The sequence below is a fragment of the Salmo trutta genome, chromosome 30, assembly GCF_901001165.1.
Source record: "Salmo trutta chromosome 30, fSalTru1.1, whole genome shotgun sequence".
In the NCBI taxonomy this organism is placed as follows: Eukaryota; Metazoa; Chordata; class Actinopteri; order Salmoniformes; family Salmonidae; genus Salmo; species Salmo trutta.
Window position 1 is genome coordinate 16,449,754 of NC_042986.1, and position 13,607 is coordinate 16,463,360.

General features: G+C 42.5%; 1 protein-coding gene across 3 annotated transcripts in view; it reads right to left on the reverse strand.

Moving 5' to 3' along the window:
* Positions 1 to 13,607, reverse strand: part of LOC115168119 (FERM domain-containing protein 4B) — a 32,263-nt gene that overhangs the window by 1,825 nt on the left and 16,831 nt on the right. Inside the window, exons 2-22 of one of the 3 annotated variants that reach the window (XM_029723053.1) lie at positions 10,956 to 11,021; positions 10,712 to 10,806; positions 10,476 to 10,571; positions 10,168 to 10,252; positions 9,754 to 9,810; positions 9,637 to 9,659; positions 8,384 to 8,467; positions 8,153 to 8,218; positions 7,595 to 7,652; positions 7,391 to 7,477; positions 5,580 to 5,656; positions 5,321 to 5,459; positions 4,958 to 5,099; positions 4,635 to 4,768; positions 4,198 to 4,314; positions 3,110 to 3,338; positions 2,953 to 3,009; positions 2,580 to 2,853; positions 1,602 to 2,374; positions 1,171 to 1,309; positions 189 to 313 (exon numbers count right to left, since the gene is read on the reverse strand). In XM_029723053.1, coding sequence (XP_029578913.1) covers positions 211 to 313; positions 1,171 to 1,309; positions 1,602 to 2,374; positions 2,580 to 2,853; positions 2,953 to 3,009; positions 3,110 to 3,338; positions 4,198 to 4,314; positions 4,635 to 4,768; positions 4,958 to 5,099; positions 5,321 to 5,459; positions 5,580 to 5,656; positions 7,391 to 7,477; positions 7,595 to 7,652; positions 8,153 to 8,218; positions 8,384 to 8,467; positions 9,637 to 9,659; positions 9,754 to 9,810; positions 10,168 to 10,252; positions 10,476 to 10,571; positions 10,712 to 10,806; positions 10,956 to 11,021 — 2,901 coding nt within the window. In that variant the 3' untranslated portion in view covers positions 189 to 210. The other 2 variants (XM_029723055.1, XM_029723056.1) reach the window with 2 other exon arrangements.

Below are 13,607 nucleotides of genomic sequence, written 5' to 3' on the forward strand. Positions count from 1 at the left end.
CTGGCTGTACATTTAATGAATGGTCTACATATTGATTTCACCTTGATTGAACCTGTGGTGGACGCCACTAAATGAGCTACAGTATATTGATCAATATGACAAATGATGAGACACAGATGGAAACTGACAACAGTGGCACTGGTGGAAATGGATTACCACTACGACAGCCTATTTGCATCTCATCTCACCCTTCTGTGTTTGAATAGTTGCCTAATGGTCTTCCTCAGTGCTATTGGCCACAGCACCAAACACATCTACTGACTCTACTGGCATTGTATCAGACCTCTTCAACACATTGCATTCTGGGGGAAATCTATGTACATGACGATTGAGGATGGACAGTTAGTGAAAGGAGAGAAAGATAGAAAGAAAGTGAAAAGATCACCAGTTCATATACACTCATTTGAGACTACTTCATTATTGAGGTTTAGTTTCACACCAACAGACCAAACAAACTGAACATGATGTCACTTACTAGCAAAGACTGTTAATAGATAAGGATAGCATTTGAATCTCTGTAAATGTCTATATGACAGCCAAAATAACCTGTCCAATCATGAGAAGAGCTGGAGGAACAGGAGGAGGAAGGTGGAGAAGAGTAGAGGATGCAGGAGGAGTAAGAGCAAGTGGAAGGACAGTGGCAAGTGGTGAAAATGCTAGGAAGGTCCTGAGGCTCAATATCGTGACAGGCACACACAGAGACAGAGGTGACATCCACAAGAGTACCTGCCATTGAGCATGGGGAGGAGAAAACATTAGCAGACAGACAGCTAATTATAAGAGTGGTCATAGTCTTGAGTGAACCACTTCATTTCCCATACTTAGTGATACTGTTGTCAATTCTATATTTAAGCAGTAAGGCCCGAGGGGGTGTGGCATTTGGCCAATATACCACGGCTAAGGGCAGTTCTTCTGCACGACACAATATGGAGTGCCTGGATACAGCCCTTAGCCGTGATACTGTATATTGGCCACATACCACAAACCTTCAAGGTGCCTTATTACTATTATAAACTGGTTACCAACAAAATTAGAGCAGTAGACATAAATGGTTTGATATACCACGGCTGTCAACCAATCAGCATTCAGGGCTCAAACCACCCAGTTTATAATAGCCTGTATGGTATGGAAAATGTAGGTGTTGTGCTGTGGTAGGTTACTGGTTATCACCTGGTATGGGTGGGGCTGCGGTTGTAATTGCCATGGGCTCCTGGGTGAGGGTGCTGTGGTGACTCTGTCATGTTCTCATAGTCTGTTACACCCACAGCCAACTGGCTGCACCAGTTTCCTGTGCTGGTTGATGAGGAAACTAGAAACAGAGGTACTTTTTAGTTGGACTAAAGAAACAGACACATACTGGGGAGTCTCAGACAATGACACCCTAACCTTAGTTTCATGTCCACATCCCGGTCCAACCCTAACCCTCAACCCTAACCCTAACAAACAATACAGCCTATAATGTCATACAGTATGTTAGGAATGTATGCATTATATTGATCAGAAAAAAACGTGTGCCTCTGTGTTACTGAGGGTGAACAGACAGAATATGTTATTCTGAGGTGACCTGTTGCAGTATGAGGAGAAGCAGGATCTATTCCTACCTGAGGAGTAGGAGGTGGTTCGGCTGGAGTGGCTGAAGGGGGCTGGCATGGTCTGGTATCCCAGGCTGAGCTGAGAGCCGTTGTCATAGTCATACCCAGCCAGACCCCTGCCTGCCTCTCTGTGGCCACCGCTGCGGTGGTACCAGCCTCTCAGGTGCTCAGCCACCAGAGCCTTCTGCATGTTCTTCTGCAAGGGCTCGTTGCGGGGCCCCTGTCTGGTCCGGGGCAATCTCATGGTGGCGTATGGGTTCTGAGCAAGGCTGTCCGCTCGATCACTACTATAGGTCCTGTAGTACTCGTGTCTGTGATAATTGTGTACTTGGTAGGAAGGGTTGACATTGTAGTGGCCCTCCATCTCATTCTCATACACGTAAGCACCGTTGGAGTAGGGCTCCATGTCTGGACAGGGGTAGCCTGCCACGTAGTAAGCAGTCGGTGCATAGTGCGCTGGGGGCTCGTACAAATAACTACAGCCAATATGATTCTGGACCAGATTAGGCATACTGCCTGTGTTTCCATAGACCTCCACCCTCCTGTGCAGCTGATGGTTGCGGGTTCGAGAGTCCAAGGTGCAGTAGTGGGGGTTGCCTGGGTAGTCCAGGCTGGACTGACTGGTGAAGGAGGAGCAGTCCTCCAGTGCCTCTGTGCTGTTGCTCCTGCGGGCAGGGGACAGGGTGAAGACTGGCTTCTCTGAGTCGGTATCCTTTAGTATCTGTTGCTGGGACTCCAGACTGCCACTGCGGTGCCTGAAGGACTGGGAGTTCCCATCCGACCTGCAACATACATGTGTTATTGTCACATAAGCGTGTTGTTAGACGGTTATCAAGCAAATAGTGTTAAGAAATCCGGACATACAGCATAAAGTTCTAAATACTTATGATTACAATAGTTTTCTGTTAAACGTTTGGATGCAGATATTGCTGATGTAGTGACCGGGTAAGGGTTTGGGTAGGCTGGTCTGAGAGGGGGGGGTCTCACCTGAGATGGCTGCTGCTGTAGGCGTTGCGGGTCATAACGGGGGTGGACGGCATGCTGCGTGGGTCCCGTGGAGATCTGGGTAACGTTATGGCGGGGCTGCTGTGTGCAGATGACACCTCTCTGGGGTGAAAATGATGTGAAGCATCCTGGCCGTCAAATGCTGCTAACCTGCTGAGACTCTTGTTGTGTTGGTGATCCAGGGAACGTGCAGGGCTGACCTGAGGGGAGCACTGGACCGACCGTGACCGGGGCCTCGGAGCACCATCAGAGTCATCTGGACAGACACAAAACTCATGGTCAGATGGGATTGGTAAAGGCGCTGTTGCAACAAAGGTCATGTAGCTAATGTATGACTGAAATTTGTCCCACTCACCGTCATCCAGAATCTGACTGTCTGACAGCGAGCTAGTCTCTGAACGGAGAAGCTCATCTAGGGATGAAGGACGAAAGCACATTATAAATGAAAGATTATAGTACAAATCAATAAACTCATACAGTGGAATGTGTGTGTCTACTTTTATCTCCAGTACCTGCGATAATCACAGAGGCTCTTTGGGTAGGCTTCTTGCCTTTCTTGATTCTGTACTTGTTCATCTCATCCTCGACCTGCTGCAGTTTCCTCATGGCGTCCTGACAGTTCCTCCTCCTCTTCCTCTTCACCGTCTTACAGATCTCTGCCTCCGAGGCCAGTTTCTTAGCTGCTTCCACGATCTTCCGCTGCAGAGCAAACCTGCTCTCCAGGTTCCTCAGATAAGGGTCCTACAGATCAGAGTATACATACATCATTATAGACAATATTGCAGCAGAGAACGGCAGATCCATTTCAATTTCAACTGAGCAATTGACATGCATATCCAGTTGAAAATTACAACACAATGTAGCCATAACAACAAGGTAATATTTTGCAGTAGTTTGTGTACGTGTTGGAAAATACAGAAGACAACTCATCAACACGTGATCTATACGAAACAGGACAGAACATGAATGCAATCCAATCACATTCCATTCATCACACAAAAACAATCTTTCAGTGTACGGTACAGATGTTACTCTGCTTAGAATAATATTCTAACAACCCGGTTCATAACCCTCTATGAGGAAATCATGGAATTCATGTCATGTCATATTCTACAAAATATTAGTCTCTCGTGACAAACATATATAATCCTTTTCCTGCAGTTGAATGACCAAATCGCCCTCTAGTGGTCTCATGGGTGAATGTTATTCATATTTTTAATAATTTCATAATGAACTTTTTTTCTTTTTTTAACGCAATTCTGTTATATTTCAGTCTTCTGTGATGTATATAAAGTGTAATATTGGATCCAAACTCAAAATTAAATACATTTCAACTCTATATCTGACATGGTACAGGTGTCTTGTTTTCCCCCCAAATCAAATCAGAATCTAATTTAAGTCCCTAACCATGTGTGTGAGATTGTATACTTTTGTTTCAAAGTAGATTTGTTTAAGACTACGAAGAAACACTCTGTGTGACCCTGATTTAGCCCACTGCAGTAAACTTAAGAAGGCCATTGTGCATGTGACATTTGGTTCTGGGTGCCAAGATTAGCTAAATATATATACATATACTGAACAGTGCCGTTTCAATACAGACCTCGTTGTATGGGAAGAGGTCATCCAGTTTGAAGGCTGTGCCAACTCGCCGTCTGACCTGAGGAGGTCTCTCGCCTGCAGACAGGGGATACTCTTTGGGCAGTTTGCCCGTGAGCTCCTGAAAACACACAACAAAGCATCCAGGTAATTTAGCTTTACAGCAAACAACTGGAGAAAACAGACACACTCTTCACTAAAGGTCCTGGAGATCACATACAAGCTCTTACAGTTACGGAGCGTTTTACTCCAATAGTCTCAACTGACCAAACTAAGGCAATTTATATAGTAGTTTCACTGGTGTTCTACTGAATGAGCCTGGCTGCAAAGAAAAAGGAATTCCTTAACTGTATCAGCTTAGCTCCTCCAGGTGCTCGTAACGAGCAAAATCAATGTAAGCAAGTGTCTACAAGCAGAGAGTAACAATGAGATTTAGCTCACCGCCTCTCTCAAGCAGATTTTCTTCAGCTCCTTTGTTTTCTGGGTCAAGACATCTTGGATCTCTTGTTCCTTCTTCTTTAGCTCAGAGATCTTCTCCTTTTTCTGCTCCTCATCCACTGCTGAATCTGCAGACCCTGTAGTGGTAACATTGTTTACACTGTAAATGTACCCTAGGTCTATTTGCTTGTTTTGGTTGCACATTTTCTAACACAAAGTGCATACACATATGGATAGATTTGTCCTATCCCTTTCCATATACAGGTATTTCAAAAGAGAAACATTTAGCTAAAGAGAGACTTTGAGCTACCAGAATACTGGCCCACCTGTTGACGCCAGGCTGCCAGTGCTAGCCATAATGAGGTTGTGCTTTAGGTTATCTCCCAGTCTGGTTATCTTGGTTCCTCCTCCATGTTCTGTTAAATCCATGGCAATATCACCCAAACTTTTCGCTGCACTTATTTTACCCTGTTGGGATGGAGAGATTGAGGTGATTGAGGATTAGGGATTGATATAGTCAATACATACTACAGACCTACACTGTCTACATGTAAATACAAGCATTTAATCCTACATGAAGAAATTGATCAATTTGGTTGGTATAGGGATGCATAAAGGTACAGAACACAGATACAGTGATTGAGTCAGGACTAAAAATAGATAATATTACATGGTACCTTACACCTTACCTTGCTTTGCTTTCTGTCCAAGTAAAACTGATGCTGACTTATGGCCATGACCCAGATGGTTTTGATCAATGAGTGGCTGGCGTACCATGTGTGGATGACTAAGCCAGTCTGGCCAAATGTACGCTTCGTCACTGCCCGCCTGTATAGAGATAATACATACACCATGATTATACTCAGGAAGAAGAGCTTCTTCGGTTGTCTAAAGGGAATTCAAATACATGTAGTTGTGATAAATATCTATAGTTTGACTTGCCCTCACCTGTGGGGGTCATTCACCTCAACAGCAAATTTCTTCTCCCGAAAATACAAGTTCTCCAGTTGCTTCCACTGGTACAGCTATGGAGGTAAACACAGAGAGACAGAGAAACTACTGATTAAGGGTTGGTGAAACCTTTCACTTAAACTATGACTGTCAAAGCCATTGTAAATAAGAATTTGTTCTTAACTGACTTGCCTAGTTAAATAAAGGTTAAATCAAATAAAAATCTAATTTAAAAAAAGCCGGCATATGACACCTTTATATGTACTCATTTAAGGTACATGATTAAATTATTACCATGATTAATTACCATGATTAAATCAATGGTGAATCACAACAGATTTCTAAACATTTCTACATTAATGTGGATGCTACCATGATTACGAATAATCCTGAATGAATTGTGAATAATGATGAGTGAGAAAGTTACAGAGGGTCAAAGATCATACCCCCAAAACATGCTAACCTCCCAACCAAAACGAACTGCAAATGCATCCAACAAGTTTGTAGAGTCACAGGCTTGATTTAGTCATTGCATGCAAGGAAAATGGGACCAAATACTAAACTTTTGCCTACTTTATTTATAAGAATCTTTAGGAGTGTCAATAATTTTGACCTGTACCTTTTTTTTTATTGCTTGTTAAACAAAATCTCTTTCTCTAAGCAATTGTATTAGTATAAAATAATATAATTTCCCAATGTTAAGCACAAAATATAGCTCAGTATTTGAATTATTTAATCATTATTGCTCATCTTTATCAAGGGTGCCAATAATTTCACACCACTGTAGCTGTTTTTCGTTGAACAAATTAGATTGTCAGCATCCAATATGGAAAACTGTACCTTCATCTCAGACTCTTACCAGTAAAGGTCCAGTAATTAAATCCTTGCTGTCTGTAATCCTCTCTGTCGAGCTCAAACAACACAAACAACTCCTTCCTTTCCCTTTCTCTCTGCTTCCAACAAGTCTCCTCAGGTATTCTCAGCACTCCGAATGGTAACACCCAGACCCTGCCTCCCTGCCTTTGACATCACAGAAACCCAATCCTCCCTCCTCTCAACACTAAAGGTCTGCCCGACCAGCTCTCCTACTCTCTTCATGTTCAGACTCATACGCCCATAGACCATAAACTTAATAACGTGATACTGAACAGACGGATCACAAAGCTGGGTGTTCCTCTTCTTCTTAACATGAGAACACCAAGCTAGAAAACATCCACTGAACCAGAAGAGCGGGTTACACACTTTACATGCAGGATTCTCAGAATGATAAATAAGTCTACATATATTAACTGGTCAGGACAAAGTAGTGCAGGCATACCTCTGTCCTGACATTGATTTGGTTATGAGTGATAGGTTGTCAGACAGAATTATAATAAATGCAGGCCTCCAAAGTAATGTTTACCTAAAGGGATCGATCAAACAGTCTGGTTATGAACTGACTGTCACTTGGATTTTCAAGTCTGGCCTTGTCTGCTCCAGCTGTAATGAGGGCCCAACCCTGATCAGTGGAATAGGTGATGAATGTGTGCGAGAGGTCTAGTGCTATGTGCCAGAGGAATCTTTATCCCTGCCCTGTCATTTCATCATTCCTTAAATAGACTGATGAAGCTCCTAGCTCAGATATAATTCGACAGTAGCAGGCAGACATCTTATCTGCAGAATGAATCTCCTATATGCCTGTATAAAGGCTATATGGCACAATGACCGCTGTACACTGCCAATAAAATAGCTCATGCAAAAACGAATCCTGTACTCCTCCATACTGTAAGTAGAGGAGAACACAAATGGGAACAAACAAATGACTGTACCTTCCGTGGTTTCAATTTGTCCTGCAAATCATACTGGCCAATTCCTTTGTAGCTGATCCCAAGCCACCATGGGATGCCTTGCTTGTCCTGTGAGGCAAAAGCATAGTTCCATGACTGAACTGCATACATCCATTCCCTTAGAGACATCTGATTTTATAAGTGCAATAGCTGTTGTGTGCATAATGCAATATACTGTATTCTTACCTTTACTTCATAATAATGGACACCATAGGTGGGTAGGGATTCCACTAGGGTCAAATACCTGAATTGAAATAAGGTTCTATTACAGTAGCATCCCAAATTCCCTCTTTCATTTTCAAAAGGTGGTTTACCATATAAATATTATAGATGGTACTTTACACAGGACAATGAGAGCCTGATCTGTTAAAGATGCCTACAGTGAATCACAATGATTCACTGGCCAGACAGTAACTGGAGTGGGTTATTGATTTCTATCAGACCTTGGTTGCGAGAAAGGAGATAGAGTGGTGTGTATGTGTGAGTGAGAGAATAAGGGAGAGAGAGGAATGAGAGAGTGTGAAAGAGAAGGAGGGAGAGAGCGTGCAAGACAGCGAGAGAGAGAGAGAGAGCGAGAGAGCGAGAGAGCGAGAGAGAGAGAGAGAGAGAGAGATGGAAAGAGAGAGGCGTGAGGGGTGAGAGCAAGATGTATGAAGCCAGGGCCTGATGTCTTTTATCTGATGACTTGTGGTGAACAGGCGTGTATGAGAGGGAATGAGGGATCATTGTTTTTCTAATACTCACTTCACTATGGCCTGTCCTCTGGAGACTCCTTTCAGCTGTTTGTAATGCTCTATCACTCGATCCTCACTGTAAAAAGCATGATGATGACACCTTCAACTCCTAAATTATGGCCTGAATCACTCCTCCCTCTCAGGAATGCATCATCAAATCATTGTCTGCAATAACATTGCTGTTGAACCACTTCATATTTAGCAGTCTTTCTAAACTAACCAGTTACCAAGGTTAGTTTACCAGTATGTAAGTGATGGGTGCTCCTTTAGCACCTTGTTGGGAAGAGTTGGAAGTTTCTTCAGTTCCGTTCTGGTGGTTTCATCACTGAGAATAATGATTAAACAGAATGGTTATGAAGATATGGATGGTGAAATTCATGAACTAATGCTGTACATAACAGTTCGAAAATTACTATACAGAAAACTATGTAGAGAAACCATGACCGTGCAATGAGGCCTTCTAAAGTCCAAACAACCTGGAATGAGCTTCTAATGGATATCACCCCTATTCAGTTTGAGTCAGACTGTCTGACCCACAGGTGCAGAAACCTAATTGGCAGACATGCTCCAGGTGCATGGCCACATGGGAAGTTCCTGATAATGACCTAACTTAAGGCCCATTCTCTGTAAGGAGACAGGTGGAAATGCAGACAAAGGTCCACAGTGTTCCATAATTCCCTTTCTATGGTTCCACCTGGATGCTCCCTGACAGTAAAGAGGGTGCTGCTGTTGCAATAGAAGCTTTATTAAAGGTGGTAGAGCTATACTGTTAGAATCCAGCCCTGCCGACCTCAGCCTTGGCCGAGCTGTCAGTGGTATGAGACTCATTAGAAGGTCTCTGTGAGGTTTTTAACAGCCTCACAAGACACAACATCACTGCCTTCCCTCTTATAACAGACTTCGCTGTCATTGATTTGACTGTAAGTCTGGAGAAACAGTTCCATTATTGAAGGTCTATGTTAAATGTGTGATGTTGTCTTGTTCCTTAGATACCTGCTGTGTTAGATACTCAATAGAGTGTACAAAACCTTAACACCTTAAGAACACATTTACTCAGAACAGCCTCAAGTGTTCCACAGGGATGTTGACTCCAATGCTTCCCAAAGTTGTGTCAAGTTAGCTGGATGTCCAATAGGTGCTGGAGCATTCTTAATACACACGGAAAACTGTGAAAAACCGAGCAGCGTTGTAGTTCTTGAAACTAACCGGTGAGCCTGGCACCTACTACTAGACCCTGTTCAGAGGTGCTTAAATATTTTGTCTTGCCCATTCACCCTCTGAATGGCACACATACACAATGCATGTCTCAATTGTCTCAAGGCTTAAAAATCCTTCTTTAACCTGTCTCCTCCCCTTCATCTACACTGATTGAAGTGGATTTAACAAGTGACATCAATAAGGGATCACAGCTTTCACCTGGATTCACCTGGTCAGTCTATGTCATGGAAAGAGCAGATGTCCTTAATGTTTTGTTGACTCAGTGTATGTCCTTACCTTGAGAAATCCCCCTTTGCTTCCTGAATAGATATAAAAATAACATGTCAGAAGATGTATGCTTTAGAGTAGCCAATGAATATAAAGTACAAGGCCCCAAGCAAATAAGGAACTAACCTGCAAGGCGTTTGCTGCTAATTTGAAGACATTCTCACTTTCCACCTCTATATCCCCCTGTAAGAATTAAATGTTAATCATACATGCATAAATGTACATATGGGCTCTTGAGACACTTTGCAAGTGTCTGTATCTGAGCTCTGTCCCTATGACTAACTCATAATCATCGAAATAGAATTCTCTTGGACTGAACCGATCAGCAGTCTACCCTTACTGACTGTCTCATCTCATTCCAACATAGCTGTGACAAAACAGTGCTTCACAGCCAGTCTGACTGTTTGAGGTTCGGTGGTTTATAAAGAGGGAGAATGAGACGGTGAATCAGAGCAATCTGACCCTTGAGAAACTGAAGGTTATCAGTGTGATTCACTGGTTAGATCAACCCAAAGCAGAATAAAATAACAAGTAGCTTACATTGTAGACGGCAGCTTTTGCATTCAGGAAGAATAATTCCACCGTCGTGTTGTCTTTCAGCAGTGTTATACTCTCGATGTAAAACCTTCGGGGAAAAGCACAAATAGAGGTTTGAAAAACAATTTGTTGAATTTAATGATAAAATACATATTGCATGCATACTCAGTAAGACATTCCTTAATCTCAGCCCCCACTATTAGACATTCCCTAATGTAATAAAACCCCATTCATCATCATCTCAAACCAATCCAGGAGTGCTCCCTACTGGAAGGTATGTGCTACAGATATGGAGATGGTGCCATTGCTACCTGACCAGGAAGTTGAGGGCGATAGGCCCAGTAGCCTTCTTAGAGAAGTCATGTTCCAGAACTCTCCGGTCCAACTGCAAGTATTTACACTGACCACTGCAAGAGTCAATGAAGAAAAGTGTTAGATAAACAAACAGCACAGTGAATACAAGCAAACATACAGTATATACACACAAACACACACCCTGTATACTCTAACACCCATATACTTACCCAAAATAAGCAATGTGACTTACCTGTCATCAGCAAACGTTAGTCCGAAGTATTCCTTCTCTTTGAGGTTAAAATGGGAGGACACCAGATCTAGCAGTTCACGGGACAACAGCTTAGGCTGTGGAATAGGAGATTGTTTGAAGAGGGCATTAGGCCTATCTATTTCAGTGCATTATCATTTTTTGTCAAAACTATTTGAAATTCATAGGAACTAAATGAAATGTTACAATAATCTCAGGGGGAAAAAATGAAGATAGTATATTGTACCTGAACCAGCAGCTCGAGTTTCCTGTCGTCAAGGAGATGCACCTGGCAGAGTCTCCCCTCCGTCATCTACAATGGTGGACAGGAAGTTAGGTTCAAATTAAGTTCAGTACTTGTAGTATATGTAGTAAATGGTGTATTGGAATTGATCACGGTCAATCAACATCAACCCTGTTTAGATAATGCAAATCATGACATTAGTAGGACATTTCAGCTGTGTAGAAATCTTGTCTCTGTCAATGCAAATTGGCAAAGATCAAACATCAGCCTTCAAAGAGCGGTTTTGTTTTAGAAATGGTTAGAAAGCAAGTCTTTTTTATTAACAAAGTCCCATATTGAGTAATTCACAGTCCAGAGAGCTTAATCCTGTTAAGGAAATAATCATTGATGTTGTTAATTACAATGACTCCATTGTCTAATGAATTTAGCACTATGGTAACCCAATAAGGATTTAAAGTAATTCTGTACACAGTATCTAGCCTTTTGTAGCATTTAAAAACATACAATACATACACATACAGTACTCCCAAAACTGTCAACATCACATCTGATACCTCCCAAATTATAGCATACAGTAATGCTAAGATATAGGTTTCTCATACAGTACTGCTAAAATATAAGTTTCTCATACAGTACTGCTAAAATATAGGTTTCTCATACAGTACTGCTAAAATATAGGTTTCTCATACAGACTGCTAAAATATAGGTTTCTCATACAGTACTGCTAAAATATAGGTTTCTCATACAGTACTGCTAAAATATAGGTTTCTCATACAGTACTGCTAAAATATAGGTTTCTCATACAGTACTGCTAAAATATAGGTTTCTCATACAGTACTGCTAAAATATAGGTTTCTCATACAGTACTGCTAAAATATAGGTTTCTCATACAGTACTGCTAAAATATAGGTTTCTCATACAGACTGCTAAAATATAGGTTTCTCATACAGTACTGCTAAAATATAGGTTTCTCATACAGTACTGCTAAAAGATAGGTTTCTGCTACATCCATACAACCTACAATGGCTTACACATCCATCACAATATCACATAATAGGTAAGACTACAGCAGACAAAGACACACACCTTAACCAGCCCATCTAACTGCCCTCTATTGTATGTGACAGAATGGGGTTGACCAGATGAAGTCCTCCTACTGATCTATAGAGTGCTGCTGTGCCTTGTGGTTCCCCTGGGACTACTGTCTCTGTGGTAATAAAACTACTACCACACATGTCTGAACACATCCCAGTCCAGTGCTCATCATCCTCAGCATGAAGCCCTTCTTCCTCCATTTCCACACACTGACATCCAGCACGAAGCGAGCACCTCTGACCACCAGCTTATCCATACTGCACGGTGTGCACGCTAGCTAACCCTCACCCGGGCCTGGGCTGTCCCTGCCCTGTCACGTCTGGTACCAAACCCAAGTCTGGCTGGGTTTGTTTGCGTAACAACATCAGTGCTAAGGGCTGCCAACCCATTGAGCTAGGGCACGTCTGGCTCAGATGCTAGACTACAAACTGTGCTTTCAGAACGCTGCTTCTGCTAAGCCTGAGGGAACATGGGTCAGCCAGGAGACCTGGTGCAGGTGACTTAAATTGTGGCCAAATTATTTAGGCTCTAGGGACAACACAGTGCATGAGGGAACACAGGTGATGGATGGTGTTAGATACCAGACAGTAACTGCACTACTACCTCTTTAAGTATTCTCCCTTAAGGGCTGTCTCAGACAAGTCTAGTCAGTTTGGCTCCATCTAGATGGCCAGGACAGACAGAGATCAATGTCTGCTTCACCTGCCATATTTAGGCTCATTTAGGCCCAGATGCACGCACACAGGCACCCACACCCACACACACACCCACACACACACACACACACACACACACACACACACACACACACACACACACACACACACACACACACACACACACACACACACACACACACACACACAGGCCTGACTTCCCAGTCTGCCATACAGTAATGGCTAAATTGATTGGTTATCTCACTGAAAGGGAAGTGGAACACTCAATCCCACAGTATCACACGCTGTTGATTATGTTAATTAGCACTCATTCAATTAAGGGCCCTGACTTAAAGGCCATGCAATACTGACAATGTGATAAATGAACATTTTTATGATTGAATGTGAAATATGCACATTCAATGGATTCAATTCATTTTGCGTGACTGCATATAACGCACAGCGAACAAAGACCTACACTATTTGGCACAGTGCATTGACATTGTTCTGCCAGTATTATAGCAGCAGGATGTCTAGTGTCTTTGTGATGACAATACTATCATAGTTTATTCTCTTCAAAACCTGCTGCCAAGAATAGACACAGTTGCATTTACATGTTGACCACTAGGGGGAGCATGGTGATTTGCCACTATAGTACAGAATTCTATGTGGGCCAGAAAATGTCAAGAAATGTTTCTTACTTTTAGGCCCTCATGTGCATGCACATGTGAGGATTTGTTTCCAATGTGTACTTACAGTATCAGCCAATTTAATTGAATGAACCATCAGATTGGTGTGCCCCCTTTTAACATCTGGGCACAGTGGGCAGCATTAAAGCCTATCTATTTTCATCCATCTGGACACAGCTTTCATCTGGACAAAGCTCTTTTCCAGAAGAGGGGGG